The sequence below is a fragment of the Neofelis nebulosa genome, chromosome 8 (assembly GCF_028018385.1).
Source record: "Neofelis nebulosa isolate mNeoNeb1 chromosome 8, mNeoNeb1.pri, whole genome shotgun sequence".
Classification (NCBI taxonomy): Eukaryota; Metazoa; Chordata; class Mammalia; order Carnivora; family Felidae; genus Neofelis; species Neofelis nebulosa.
The window spans coordinates 7,606,419-7,621,192 of NC_080789.1; the positions used below are offsets into that span (position 1 = coordinate 7,606,419).

The window sequence follows — 14,774 nt, forward strand, 5'->3', positions numbered from 1 at the left end:
GCAGCCTGGGATTCCTTTGGTCTTCCGGGGAGGGGAAAGAGGCAGGTGCCCAGCAGACAAGCCCTGGGAGGGCAGGCAGAGCAGGCACCATTGAAAGGGAGCAAGCTCTGCCAACCTGGTGGAGGCTGGTCTCGGGTGATGTCCTGCTGCCCGGCCCATCCTGGGGACTTGCGTGGCAACTGGCTGTTTGTTGTAGCCACCCCCCTCTCTGGCCCTCTCACCAGGACATTGGCCTCTGTGGTCCCCAGGCCACTTGAATGTGTGGTCAAAGCCAAGATTTTGTATGCCTCCCTCCATTGAAGACCCAAATCAAACTCGGCCGGCGGGGTGGGGGTGGGGGTGGGGGTGGGGGGGATGGTGTCAGGCCGCACACGGACATGGGATCTTGAACAAGTTGCATGGCCCTTCTGGGTCTCGGTTCCAAAACTACTCAGTGTTGTGACCTCTAAGGTTCCTCTCAGCTCTGGTTCTATGTCTCTGACGATCCAGATAGACGCAACAAGCATTTGGTTCCCTGCGCATAGATGATTTCTATGCAGTTCTTCACTGTTTTCCAAAAATATTTTGTACAGAAGCAAAAATACTCCAGGAATCCCCCTGGCCTCTCCAACAGCCCTCAGCCTGTCCTCTACTTACCCTCCCCTCCTCCCTAACAGCCTTCCCCAAACTATGCTCTTTTCCCAAATTAATTAAAAGTTAATTTCAAGCTTTGAAGACAAAGAACGTTATATGGCTCAAAGCTCAACACTTTTGATAAAGGTATACTTTAGAAATACAATGTCAGGGGTGCCTGGGTGGCTCAGTCGGTTGGGCCCCTGGCTTCAGCTCAGGTCATGATCTCACAGTTCATGAGTTCGAGCCCTGCATCGGGCTCTCTACTGTCCGCTCAGAGCCTGCTTCTTTGGGTCCTCTGTCCCTGTCTCTCTCTGCCCCTCCCCCACTCCCAATCTCTCTCAAAAATACATAAACATGGGGCGCCTGGGTGGCTCAGTTGGTTGGGCGGCCGACTTCGGCTCAGGTCATGATCTCGCGGTCCGTGAGTTCGAGCCCCACGTCGGGCTCTGTGCTGACAGCTCAGAGCCTGGAGCCTGTTTCAGATTCTGTGTCTCCCTCTCGCTGACCCTCCCCTGTTCATGCTCTGTCTCTCTCTGTCTCAAAAATAAATAAAACGTTAAAAAAAAAAAATTAAAATAAAAAAAAAATACATAAACATTATATGCACATATGTAATTTCTATCCCTGTCCTTCCTCCCCATTCCTCTACCTCATAACAAATTTAGTTTCCTATTTATCCTTCTAGTGCCCTGTGCTTCCGAGACCCTGGGCAGCGAGGGTGAGGTGGGCCTCGCATTCAGGTTGCCTCAGGTTGACCTGGGATTTGCAGGCTGGAGCTGACTGAACCGCTCCCTGGCCTAAGAACTCTCTCGTGTGCTAGACTGGCTTACCACAAAGGTGCGGTGGGTAGGTGCCCACGGAGCATGATTCCAGAGGCAACAGGAAACGCCCTGTGTCGCAAAAATACCCACCTGATAAGTGACATTCCGTCCTCGGACATTTGTCTCTATGAACTCTCTGCAGAACCCTTCCAATGTACAGATGTGCTAAGCATCTAAGACCATAAGTGACTACTTGCTGCATACCTGGCACCAGCCAAGACTTTGTGAGAGATTCAAAGTTAAGTAAGAAACCCGGCCAGGCAGGTCCCCGCCCTTAGGGAATTTTCATGCCACTGCAAGTCAGTCCAGGTGGCACCCCTACTCCGGGGGGGCCCAGTTGGCAGTGTCACCTGTGCTCTCACAGAGGCCACGCAGCAGGTTGCTGGGTCAAGAGGCTGGAGAGGGTAGAGAGGGGAAAGGGGAGGCCGCATAGAAACCCGGAGACACTTGGAAGGGGCCGCATGGCAGGCGTGTTGGGATTGTCTGCACTTCTTGGGTTTCCTGGCTCAGAGGTCTGATGCCTACTAGAGATGGCCCCCCTGGGAGGGGGTATATGTGGATGCAGTTTCTGGCAAAGCCCTCAAGGGCTTTCTCTAGAGAGGTGCAGAGCCCCTTCACCATCTGTAGGTCCCTGACAGCCACCCCACCTGCCCAGGGCCTCCCTCAGAAGCAGCTTCCTCAGAGGCAGGGAGAAGCCTGCTGGGGCTCCATGGTGGTGGTGATGGTGGTGCTCACTGTGACCCTTACTCACAGGAAGGAAGACCAGAAACAGACGTGTGTTCAATAACTGGGGGCTGCTCAAGTCAGCTCCGGTCCCTTGATGAATAAAGTGTCGGCCACTGATCATAATACCTAAGTTACATCAGGGCTTGGAGACACGCGTGAAATACAATTGAGAGAAAAAGAAAGATGCAGGACAGTGAGTGCGCATTGACAATGGGACAGTCATCTTTTGAAGCCTCTATCCCAGTTTCACCTCCTCCAGGAAGCCCTCCCTGGATCTGGCACCTGCAATGCCTCCCACCGCAGTGCCTGTCAAACCATCCTGCCCTCTCCCATGTAGGTCTGTATCCCCTGGCGGACTTGGGTTCAAGGGAAGCCACATTTCTTTTTTTTTTTTTTTTTTTTTTTTTTTAAATTTTTTTTTTTTTCAACATTTTTTATTTATTTTTGGGACAGAGAGAGACAGAGCATGAACGGGGGAGGGGCAGAGAGAGAGGGAGACACAGAATCGGAAACAGGCTCCAGGCTCCGAGCCATCAGCCCAGAGCCTGACGCGGGGCTCGAACTCACGGACCGCGAGATCGTGACCTGGCTGAAGTCGGACGCTTAACCGACTGCGCCACCCAGGCGCCCCGGGAAGCCACATTTCTTCAGCAACCTTGCTCCCAGGATCTGAGAGTGGGTGCTCAGTGAATGTTTACCAACTTGAGCTGAAGGAGGCCCAGAAGAGAATTTAGGGGAATGTAGAGAATTTAAGAGTTTAGTCCACCAGGCACATTGAAGTCCTGCTTATCTTACGGTCTTTGATTTTCTGAACTCATGGGAGGTCTGGATGCAGGTTCATGATCTCTCCAGCTTGAGGATGGGTCTGGAGGTTTCCTTTGGGGGCCTGTACTTTGCCACGCCACTTTGGTTTTTCACGGTGCTACCAGGGGTGCTGAGAACCCCAGACCGTCAGCGTTGAAGGGACCTTTGCCAATCACCCAGTTCCCAGTGTTTCTTGTTTTACTGTCTCCTGAGGGTCCTTGGAACCTTTGCTGAATGTCTCTAAGATGTGGACACCAGATGTGCAGCGTTGTCGTGGAGAACAGACGTGCTGCATCCAGGGTCTGGTGCACAGGTGCTCAATCAAGCTGCTGGTTTCTCTTGCTCATCCGGTCATTTATCAAGCCCCTGAGCCCCTATGCACCTTTGGCCCCCTGTTCCTGGTGTCACTCCACACTGCGGTTGACAGCTATCTGGTGAGAGCTTGCTCTTGAACATATGCGGCCCCTCCCATCAGGGTCCCCCTCCATCCCTTGCAACACACACAACCCAAGAGATTTGAGAAAGTACCTCCCATCCCAGCAGATATGGACTTCCCCGAATTGAGAATTCCCAATCTAATATACTCTCTCCTTTTAAAGATGAGAAATCTGGGTCTCGAGGAGTCCAGGCTGCAGTCAGAATCATATTCCAAAGCATGGCGTGCCTCCTCGCTATTCTGGAAAAACCACACCCAGAGAGGGCACAGAGCCGACCCTCTGGAATTCAGGACGGTGTCCTTGATAAAGGCAGGGAGGTGTGGGTACCTCGGGACCCCCATGCGGAAGGCTGTGAGCAGGCAGGCTGCAGGAGAGCCAGTGAAGGGTGGCTGCTGGGGCCTCTTGTACACAGCACAGCTTGTCCTTGCCAGCCGAGGCGCTGCCTGAGCTGGGGTCAGCTGGGTGGCCCTGTTTACACAGGGACACAGACCTTCTGCCCCTCACCCCTCGGAATTTCTGCCTTTAGGCATGCCCAGCACCAGGCAGCTCTGCCCCATGTGGACAGAGCAGCCCAGGCCCCTGGGCACAAGCTCCAGGCAGGGAGGAACAGGAGTGACAGAGGTCGGGGACAGAGGTCAAAGTGCACATGTTTATTTTCTAGAACAAAGGCTAAAAGAATCAAGTTTCTTTCATTTTATTTTAAGAAGGACAAAAATTGTTATTAAAACATCTACATTATTATCAAGATACTAGACCTTATGAATATTTAATATTAAAGTGTGGTATTCTTAAATTTTTAATACACAGACATTTTAAAAGGACCATTAAATTGATTACTGCCCAGCTGAGAAATGCAGCGTCCCTCCTTCGCCCTACTCCAAAGGGATACTCACATTGGGGGCGCCTGCCCCCCGATCACTATGCTTAAAGTATTGTCCCTGCCTGCTGGCAGTAGGCACGGGCCCCTGATTCAACTCTCCAAGCCTCCCAGTCAGGGTCATGACTGAAATAATCCCCCTCATCCTTCAAAGTGTACTCCTGTCCCCAGGCCCCCCACCTCTGGCCCTCTTCCCAACCCTGTGGGGGATCCAGCTTTGGCCAGGCCAGGGAGCCCCAGATCCCAGGGGCCCCTGGATGGGTAACATGTTGAAGAAGAAAAATCTGGACACTAATCCTATTCTTCTGGGCAGGAGACAAACGCCAATCATTTTCTTTCCTGGAGCACCACTGCTCTCTCCCGGCAAGGCTGGAGTGGTCTGGAAACTGGGCCCAGGCGAGGCCACTCCTGCCCTTGCTGAGAAATCACCTCCAACCCATGGCCCCAAGTCCCCGAATCTGAAAAATCCCTCTTAATTACACACCAGGATGGCTGCATTTTCTGGCCAAATTCTTTATCTTTAGCCCTCATTAGAAGTGATTCCTTGGATACCACACACATATATAATATTATATAGAGCGATATATTTAATACCTGTGTATATATGCATCACGGGGGCGACATATATACACACTAAAAACGAGGCTGGTGACGACAGACTGCAACACCACGGATCAGGGAAAACAAGTGTCATCGACATTCACAGCCACGGCCCCCACCTCGGGTGTGGTCTCTCCTCCCCTCCAGCCACGCCACCAGCACGAATCTGCTGGCCTGCTGGGGGAAGGGGGCAGGGAGAAGAAAGGATGCATGCCACGATTACTGGGAAAGGCTGGGCAGTGACAGCAGGAGGAACAAGGTTCTCTGCGTCTGGGGTGCCCATAATCACATCATTGCTCACTATCGATCCTTGCTTGAGGAGAAATGAGGGGGATTCCATTCTCTTTGTCTCACCCCCCACCCCTGACTCCAGCTGTGGTCCCCGGTTCCTTCCGGGGGGCCCCACTTCTTGTGCCAACAGTGTGGGGCGTTCTGGAATGTCTCAGGAACCAGGGGAGGCCGGGTCTGCCCACAGTGGGTGGGATGGAGAGGAGGGGGTGCACGCAGACAGGTCAGACGAGAGGCATGGGAAAGGGCTTGGTGGCTGGAGGTAGGGGCTGGGGGTCAGCTGAGGTCCCAGGCAGCTGGCAGGGCCGGGAATCAGGGAGGGCTGGGACAGACAGGCGTGACTGTATGTCTGGGTCTGGGGAGAAAGGGATGAGGGCCATGTTGGGTCCTCAAGAAAGAGGAGCTGTGTCCCATCCTAAAGTGACCCATGGTGCTCAGATATCCTAGAGTGGCCCATGGCATTCATCTCCCTTCTCTCCACGTTCCCTGACCCCCACCCTTCCCCTTCTTCCCAGTGCATCATGCAGGAGCTGAGCCCATGGGTGCCCTGCCTGTTACCACCGCCCTGAGTTGGCGTGGGAAGCAACTTGCTGCTACACTCGCTACGACCATCCTCAGGAGGGGACCGTCCCTCTACAGGGTGCTGCCATGACCAATCCCCTGAGCCTCCCTTCTTCAGCCAACAAGTTCCACTGCCTGGAGCCCCCCGTGGCACACTGATTCAGAGACTGTCATATCCCTGCCAAGAGCCTGGAGGCTCCAGCAGACAACTGGCCCTGAGCCTTTTGACTAGTTTGCCTCTGGCTTTACCTTGTGCCGTGGGCGGGAGACCCTGAGCAGATCACCCCTCCCTTCCAGGCCTCAGTCTTCCTATCTGCAATAGGGGGGGCTTGAGCTGAGTCATCTCTGAGGACTCTTAGGACCTAAAGTCTACATTTGGTGCCTCACAAGGGAGGAGGGCTGGGCTGGTGGCCGGACTGGAGAGGCTCTAGAGATCATCTAGCCCAGCCCCTCCCACTCTTCCAACCAAAGGGGAAACTGAGGCCCCAGAGGGCAAGCGACCAGTATTGTGTTCCCAGCTCCACCCTGGGGCTGCATTTTAAAGCTAATTGGGGCCGCCAGCCCTCTGTTGTGTACTGATCTGCCCCCAGGGAGGTGGGGATGAGGTGAGGGTGGGGCAGGGAAAAGGACCCTCCTGCTGCAGATTCAAGTGGGGACCCCAGGCTCCCCAGCCCTGAGCTTTGGGCCCCCTTTAGGAGCAGACAGAAGTTAAAGCTGTAGGCTGAAGCTGGAGGGGTCAGCCAGGCCCCTCCCTCCCCAACCAGGAGAGCGGGGGCTGGGGGTGTCTGCCCAGGGTGTTCCAGCAGGACGAGGACCCTGGGACCGCTTAGGGCTACAGCACACGCACCTGGGTATGCACACAGGTGGTGGGGGCAGAGAGGACGGAGGACGGACGGGGCCCCAGGGGGCCGGGGGCTGCCTGACGAGGGCGGCCCCCCGCCCCCAGCCCTGGCCTGCCCTGGCCCTCCTATCAGGACCTCTGTCCCCACCCCCGCCCCCTGACCCTAGGACTTCACCCGAGGCCCACAAATGGCCCTATTCCCCAGTGACAGCGGCAGCAGCAGGGGCTTCTGGGGCGGCACCGGCGGTGTTCCCATCCTCTTGCAGCAGGAAGTTGTATTTGCCAAAGTCGTCGTCCCGCGGGCACAGAAGCATATCCTTGCGGGCCTTGGCCAGCTTCTGCTTCAGCACCTCACGCCGGTCCAGCCACTCGGTGAGCTCCTCCTGCCCGTGAGCGCAGCGGCACTTGTCCCCATCTGGGCAGGCCTTGCCCTTCTGGAGCCTGCGGGCAGGCAGCAGGAGGCTCACTGCCCAAGCCCGAGCCCTGTCCACCACGGGCTGTGGACCTCGGGCCGGCAGCTCAACCTCCCCTCGCAAGACAAGCCTTCCCCTGGGCAGCCTCGGTCCTGGTGAAAGCTGGCACGTCCTAGCCTCCTCGAGGATCTGCCTCAGGGCTGCAGGCAGGGGTCTGGCAGTTCTGAGCCCACCCCGTCCCTCCCCACCCCGCTCCTGCTCCCCGTGCTCCTCACATCCAGGAGCAGCTGTTTCAGGACACCACTCTCTGCACGCTGTCTCCAGACCCCAGGCTCATCTCAGGCCCACCCTGCAGCCTGCCAGGCTCCTCCAGGCCCGCCATGCCCGCCCCACGGGCCCCGCCCTCCCCGGAGCACCTGTCGCAGAGCCGGAACTCGCCCATGGGGAAGCGGTAGGCCCAGCCACTGGCGTCGCTGTCGGATGTGAAGACCTTCTCCTTGTGCTTCTCAGACTGGATGTGCTGCTGCCACTGCTTCTTGCTGTTGCTGTTTTTGCCGCAGAGCCAGCAGTGGTAGCCCATCTGGGGGCACAACCGCCGTGGGTGCCCGTTCCTCGCACCTCCGCCTGGACCGCTCTCCCACCCTACGCCCTCCCAGGTCCGGCTCAGACCCGGGCCCGCGCACGCGTGAGGGGGTTACCATGATGTCGGCGTAGTCTGTGGGCATCTGGATCTGCTTCTCCCCTTCCCGAGAACTGATTGGGGTCCCTTCCCCTGGTTTCCCTGGGTTGTGTTTCTTTAGCCACATGTCATAGGTCTGTTGCATGTCCAGGACTGGTGGGCAATGGAGGCCAGAGTGCTTGGTGAGAGGGGATTCTTCATCCGTTCTGCCCCACGACACCCCCTGGACTTGGGAGCTGGGGGCATCCCAGGCCTTGTGGTTGGGCGGGCACGGTCGGGGGCGGGGGGCAGGAGGAGGGCCTGGGTGGTGGCAAAGGGAGAGACAGCAGGTGCTCTTGGGCCGACTGATGACTCGGGGTGTCTGGCAGTGAGGGGACACTGGGCCAGGCCCCCACCCTGCCCAGTCTTCCCACTCACTCTTGTTCTCCTTCATGAATGTCCACATGTCCCTCTCCTCCGGGCTGTGTGCGAAGGAGCAGTTTCCCACGTACTGGCACTTGCGGCCGTTCTGCGCGTGGATGCAGAGCTGCCGGGTGGGCGCGGGGAGAGCCTGCTGAGCTCCCCTGGATTGTGTTATAGCCCCAGCAGGCAGGCAAGCCCTCGGAAGGCCCCTCAGCCCCCACGTCTGAGTTCCCACCACCACCCTGCACCCCACTCCTGGCGCTCACATCGTATTGCTGTGGGAAGTTGCGAATGGATGGCAGCGGCCTCACCGACACCCATTTCCTCTTGGCCTTTGACATCACCAGAAGGACCCGCCGCTCCTTGGTCCAGCTGTAGGGCAGAGCAGGGTGGGGGGGATGGGGGGGAGATGGTGGGGAGAGCTCAGGGCAGAGCCTCGGGCTGTGTGAACTCCACAGAGAGCCCTGGCCTCCTAACTCCCGACTCACGGCGCTTGGGTGGGCTCCCCACCCCCCACCCCGGCCCCCGAGGGGCGCCTGGCTCACCAGTGCCGGGCCTTGGCACTGCAGTACTTGAGGTCTTTGTCAGGCTCCACCACTTGCCCATTCCTCCAGCACTGGCCACACACAAACTTCATCTGCAGGTCGAAGGTGCTGGGCCCGTGTGTCCGAGGGGCACCCTGTTGGGGAAAGGGGCTGGTGAATCCACAGGCACCAGGGCTGAGGCCTGGGGTGTGTCACGCAGGTGGCCTCCAACCGCGTTAGAGCCACCTAGAGCCTTAGAATGAGCCAGTCCACTACCAGAGGGAAGTTACCTCCCCACCCCAGGGCTCATGGCCTCTCAGTGTGGGAGCCAGGCCTGGGACAGGGCTCCAGATTCCTGACTGAATACTCTCTGCCTTATCCAGCTAGTCCCCGTGGGTCTGCTCTTTGCAGCTGCTGGCATTTCCCTGAGCGTGGCATGCTTTTGCACATGCTGTTCCCTCTGCCTGGAATGCCCTTCCTTTTTGCTTCAGGCTTATTCTGGAAACTTCCAAACCTCAGCTCAACCACCACACCTTCCCCAGGGCTCTGCTAAGTGGCAGCTGCCCATCCTAGGGCCTCCCACAGAACCCGAACTACCTCATGTTGATCAACTTATCTAGTTACAAGGGCCGGGCCTGTGGACAGCAGGGCCCAGGTGGGAAGCCACTTGCACAGGAGCCAGCTGTGGAACAGACTTCTGGGCAGCCTTGGATTCCCTCCGGCCCCACCCTGTTCACTCCCCATCCTCTGCTCCTAGCCCTTCCTTTGCAGACAGGAGGGCCTGGTCTTCTGCACGTCTGGGGTGGGGGTAGGGGGAGAGGTGGGGGAAGTGGCCACCCAGCCTTGTCTTCTGCCACTTTGAACCCCCTCACCCAGCTATATTGGCTAACCTATGAGCTCTCCTGTCACCTTGAGCCTCCCTGTCCTCCCTGGAGCCTTAGATGTAGGGTTACCCCTCCGGGCAGCCTTCACTCCTCTAGGCTGGAGGGCACATGTCCCTTCCCATGGGAGTACTCTGTGTCCCTGGCACTACCTAGCTCAGGGCCTGTCTTTGAGCAGGAAGGGGCTCTGTCCGTGTGTGTGAACTGAACCCTGGCCTGGTGCTGGAACACTCGCAGCCTGGCTCGGCCCCAGGACAACCCACACGTCACCTTGGTAACAAGGTAGAGGCATGTTTGTAGCTGGGGCATGGCCGGTGCCAGAGCGGACAGTAGGTTCTCCATGTCACTACTGATTTCTAGGTGTTCCACTGGATTCTTCCAGAAGCCTGAGGGAACTCATTTCACAGGTGCGGTAAGTGGGGACTGCTCTAATGAACAGCCATGCCACTTCACTGGCCTTCCCTTTCCACAACCGCACAGCCTCACCAGCTCCTTGCTGCAGCCCTGGGGGGTAGGTGGGTTCGTTCCCACTTGATTGGATAGAAGCAGAGGCTCAGAGAGGTTATTAATCTCCCCACAGGTAAGTGGCTTGAGGACAGGGACCTGGCAAGAGGCGGGTGCTCATGCTTCTTTGTGGGATGGCGCCGCTATGGCACCGTGGGCACTGGGCCTCAGCAGTTCCCACCCTGGCATCTCATTCTCGGCCTCACGGTGCTACTGGCCCTGCCCTCGGATGGCAGCCAAGACCCCTCATGCCCTGGTCACGGCCAGGACTGGCACAGAAGCCCTGTTCCTGAGCCAGGCCCAAGGGTGGTATCCGGGGTGGGCCTTGGCAGCAAGAGTGGGTTGAAGTCAGTCATGGCACCTTTGGGCAGCCGGGCCTGCCCCCATCTCTGGGGACCCTTGCAGCAGCCCTGAGTAGGAAGAAGGGGTAGAGGTGGTGAGGACTCCGAGTTCTCTTAGAAGATAACACTGCAGATCCAACCTAAGCCCCTCACTGTTTTCCAGCCGGGATCCTGGCCAGGAGCAAAAAATAAACCACACGGCAGGGAGGGGGAGAGGGAGGGGAAAAGAGGATTGCACAGGAAGGGGCGGAGGAGGGAAACAGCCAAGAAGATGAGAGAGAAAGAAAGAAAAAGGAACAGAAAGAAGGACTAGGGAGAGAGAGGAGGGAAGTCCCAAGGGGGCCAGGCAGCCCCGTCAACCAGCCTGCCCCGCTCCCTGGCTCACTGCCACACCCATGCTGGCCTCAGGAGGGGCTAGGGGCCCGGCCTTCTCCCAAGCTGACTAGTAGGTATGCCTGGCCTGGGGAGGGGGTCCTCTTGGATGGCACAGGGGCCTCAGCTCACGCTATCTCTTGGGCCTGAGATCACCCCTTCTGTCCCCACTGTCATCTATGGCTATAACGATCCCTACCTCTTAGGGAAGCATATGAGGATCGGGATGGCACAGGGCCTGGTGCAGAGCAGGGACCCAGCAAGCTATAGCTTGGTCAGCTTCTGTAGCCTCACACCTACCCTGGGAGATGGGAGGCAGGATTATGACCCCATTTTATGGGTTAGGAATCCTCAGGGGTGGCAGGAATGGTGCACAATTATGGGAGGGCAGAGTGAGCTCAGGACAAGATGTCAGAGAACCAGGCATTTACTCCACTAAGTGTGCCCCTGGGTGAGTCTCTAGCATGTTCTACGACTCAGTTTCCCCATCTGCAAATGCCACAGCTCACTTCCTCAGGAGCAGGATGAGGATCAAAAGAGATGGAAATGATATAATCAGTAGGTGAAAAGTTTGAGGAATACCAGGATATTTACCTGGTCTCAAGGTATCTCCCCAGAATGTACTTATTAATTACAAAGGGGGAAAAATGTAACTTCACAGGAGAGAAACCCATATAGTAGAGGCACCTTTAATCAAGCGATCACCAGTAATGGGACAAATTGAAATGATGTGCTTCCTGATGAGTGAACTGAGAAGAACATCACCTCTGGGGTTTGAGGAACCATCAGATAATCCCAAATGCTTATTTATTTTGAGAGAGAGCGAGAGAGAGAGACAAAGAGTGGCAGAGAGAGAGGGAGAGAGAGAATCTCAAGTATACTCCGAGCTGTCTGCATAGAGCCCAACACGGGACTTGATCTCATGAACTGTGAGATCATGACCTGAGCCGAAATCACGAGTCGGACACTTAACCAACCGAACCACCCGGGTGCCCCCGGCTGGACCTTTTATAAGACAGCTGCTCCTCCAAACCATCAATGTCATGCAAGACAAGAAAGACTGGGGGACTGCTCTAGATTAAAAGAGACCAGACAGCACAACAAATAAATGCAGTGTCACTTGGGACTTGGGGACAATTCACAAAATCTGAATAAATAGGACATCATAATCTGAATAATTACATCGATGTTAGTTCTGTGATGCTGATAATTGTACTGCGGTCATTATGTAAGACAGTGTCCTTATTTTTAGGAAATACACACTGAAGTTTTGGGGGATGATGAGGCATCATGGCTACAACTTATTCTCAAGTGATTCAGAAAAAGGTAGGTTATAATTGTAGATAAGTGTCTCTGTGTGGATGTACACACATACCAGGACAAAGTGAGAGTGGAACGTGGTCAAATGGTTCATGTCTGGGGAATCGAGAAATGGGTATACATGAATTCTTTGTACTATTCTTACAAATTTCTGGTAAGTCTGAAATTATGTTCAATTGAAGGAATGGGGAGTGGCCCTCAGGGGCCTGATGCCACCCCCTGCCCAGCGCCGACCCAGGGCCTTACCAAGCTGCTGCTGGCCTTCCCTGCATGGGCCTCTGTCTGCTGCCAGTATTTCTTGGATTCCTGGACAATGTCTTCGTGGGTCATGCCTGTGGAGGGCGGGACCACGTGTAGGCGTCCGTGAAGCTCAGTGAGGAGAAAGGCGGGGCATCTCCAGGTGCCACGCCCAGGCCCAGGCCCAGGCCCCCACCCCCCAGATGGGCCCTGCCACAGAAAGACGTGGGGTACAGGGAGAGCACTCACGCTCTCTGGGCCTGTTTGTTCACGTGCAATTGGGAATGGGGGACCTGCTCAAAGCCCTCCCAGGGAGCAGGAGCAGAAAATGCAGCCAAGCGTGGGAAAATGCAAGAGAGAGGCTGGCCCTGCGGCATGGTGTGGGGGCTCTCCTGCCCTCATGCTGCTCCGTCTCTTGGGGCAGCTGCTCAGCACCCTTCCTCGACTTGAGGTAGCACCTCTACCTCGCTCAGTGGGGCCTCAGGCCTCACTCCTGCTTGGCAGCCGCTAGCCCAGTGGCTCTTAGGGCTCCGTGCCTGGCCCAGCCTGGCTCCCTAGCTCATGGAGGGACCCCTGCAGGTCAGCAAAGGGCAGACATCCCCTGGTGGCCCAGACCCTCCCACTCTGACTGTTGACGCCGAGCCCACCCTCTGAGGTACAGCGTGGAGCCTCTTCGTGAAGCATACCCTGCTCCCATCCCCTCCAGTCTCTTTCTCAGACTGATTTCCTTTCGACCTTGTCCTAGGCCTCCTGCTCCATGGTGGCTGCTTGTCACTGGGGCTTAGTCTGGATCAGGCACTGTCCCTGACACACACTTGCTGGCTGATGAGTCCCAAATATTCCAGCCCAGACCTCGGTGGTGAACTTCCAGACCTCCACATCCAGCTGCCTGCTCAACATCTCCACTTCCCACACCGAGCCCTGCTGTGACCCCCCCAAACCTGCTCCCCCTACAGCCTCCCCTTCTGGCCACTCCGTTCTTCCAGTGAGTCTGGTCAAAAATCTTGCAGTTGCTTGATGCCGTCCTTTGTCTCATGCTTCATATCCGGTCCATCAACAACTCCACTGGCTCCACCGTCAACGTATTCCCAGAATCTGATCACTCCTTCCACCCTGCTGCTGTCACCCTGGCCTGAGCCACACCTTCCCTGGGCCCCCTCTGTCCACCCTCACCCCTCTATTCTCTACCCAGTAGCCAGAGCGAGTTTTTAAAAATACTGATCAGACACTATCTACCCACTTAAACCCTCCAGACCCTGCACATCCTATCTAGAACATCTATGTACAGCCTAGAGACTTGTACACATGTGGGTCCTTACCTACCTCTCAGGCCCTCCTCCCCCCATATGCTCAGCCACTCGGCTGTCACAGCCAGCCTTTCTGTACCAAGCTTGCTCCGGCCTCAGGGCCTCCAGCTTTGCCATTCCCTCTGCCAGGCATGCTCCCCTTACCCTTCCTTGCTCAAATGCCCCTCTCCTCAGAGAGGCTTTCCCCAACCTTCTTATCCCAAATGCCCCAGCCTGAGTCCCTCCCCATCCCATTGCTCTGCCTTACTTTCCTCACAGCACTGAGCACATCTGAAATTACATAACCCTATTTCATCAACTCTAAGAAGACATCAATTGTTAGATGCGCCATTATTTTATGTTACACCCCCCCAATGCTAATTAGATTACCACATGCAGTGGGGGATGGGGGGGTATGTGCATCCTCGAACAGATGGAATACGGGATTTATTACCTACTTGTTGCACTGCCTGCCTTGCCCCCGCTTACAGATATCAGATGTTCTCTGAGAGCAAGGACCTCGAGTAGTCTTGCTCGGTCCCTGACACAGAGCAGGTGCGCTCGTCATCCTATTAGATGAACGAGGGAGGGAGTGATATCTTTTCATCTCCTCAGCTCTGAGGTGGAGATTAGGATCACCAGTTCACGGATGAGCAAACGGAGGCTCAGTGAGGGGGAAGTGACCTTGCTGATGACCAATCAGGCAGCCCGGCTCTGCCCCCTCTCCCTTTTCCATATGTGTTTCCCCCGGCACGGCTTGGATAGGGATCAACCCAGGACCCTCCAAGCCTGGAAGCTCCCCGAGAGCAAGGCTTTGTGTCCTCTGTGATGTCTGGGGAGCCCTGGCTCCTGCAGAGGCACCCCTTCCCCCGCTAACTGCCCCTCCTGAACTCGAGTCCCCCTCTGCCACCTGCCACGGGCCGGCCCATCCACCCTCAGCCAATTGTCGCCGCCCTCTGCCCGCCCCTGCCCAGCCCCCTCACCAGAGTACTGCTGCAGCAGCCAGACTTTGAGCTCGATGAAGCTGTGGGCGAAGTGGCAGCTGTCCTCCCGCAGGCAGCCGTAGCGCACCTCATGGCGGCACACGTCGAACTGGAAGTGCTCCTGGAACTGGCGGATCTTGGAGTACTTGAGGGAGGTGGAGCGGACGATGTGCACCAGGCACCTGGCGGGCATGGGGGCGGAAGGCACAATGCAGTCTGCAGCCCCAACACCCCCTACCCCCACTGCCACTACTCTGGACAG

At 56.6% G+C, this 14,774-nt stretch overlaps 1 protein-coding gene across 1 annotated transcript in view; it reads right to left on the reverse strand.

The window, feature by feature from the left end:
- Positions 1 to 4,081: 4,081 nt before the first annotated feature.
- Positions 4,082 to 14,774, reverse strand: part of ZC3H7B (zinc finger CCCH-type containing 7B) — a 61,421-nt gene continuing 50,728 nt past the window's right edge. Inside the window, exons 16-23 of the mRNA XM_058741197.1 lie at positions 14,513 to 14,694; positions 12,253 to 12,338; positions 8,610 to 8,743; positions 8,331 to 8,436; positions 8,080 to 8,188; positions 7,682 to 7,815; positions 7,400 to 7,563; positions 4,082 to 7,011 (exon numbers count right to left, since the gene is read on the reverse strand). Coding sequence (XP_058597180.1) covers positions 6,765 to 7,011; positions 7,400 to 7,563; positions 7,682 to 7,815; positions 8,080 to 8,188; positions 8,331 to 8,436; positions 8,610 to 8,743; positions 12,253 to 12,338; positions 14,513 to 14,694 — 1,162 coding nt within the window. The 3' untranslated portion in view covers positions 4,082 to 6,764. The remainder of the gene's footprint in view (positions 7,012 to 7,399; positions 7,564 to 7,681; positions 7,816 to 8,079; positions 8,189 to 8,330; positions 8,437 to 8,609; positions 8,744 to 12,252; positions 12,339 to 14,512; positions 14,695 to 14,774) is intronic.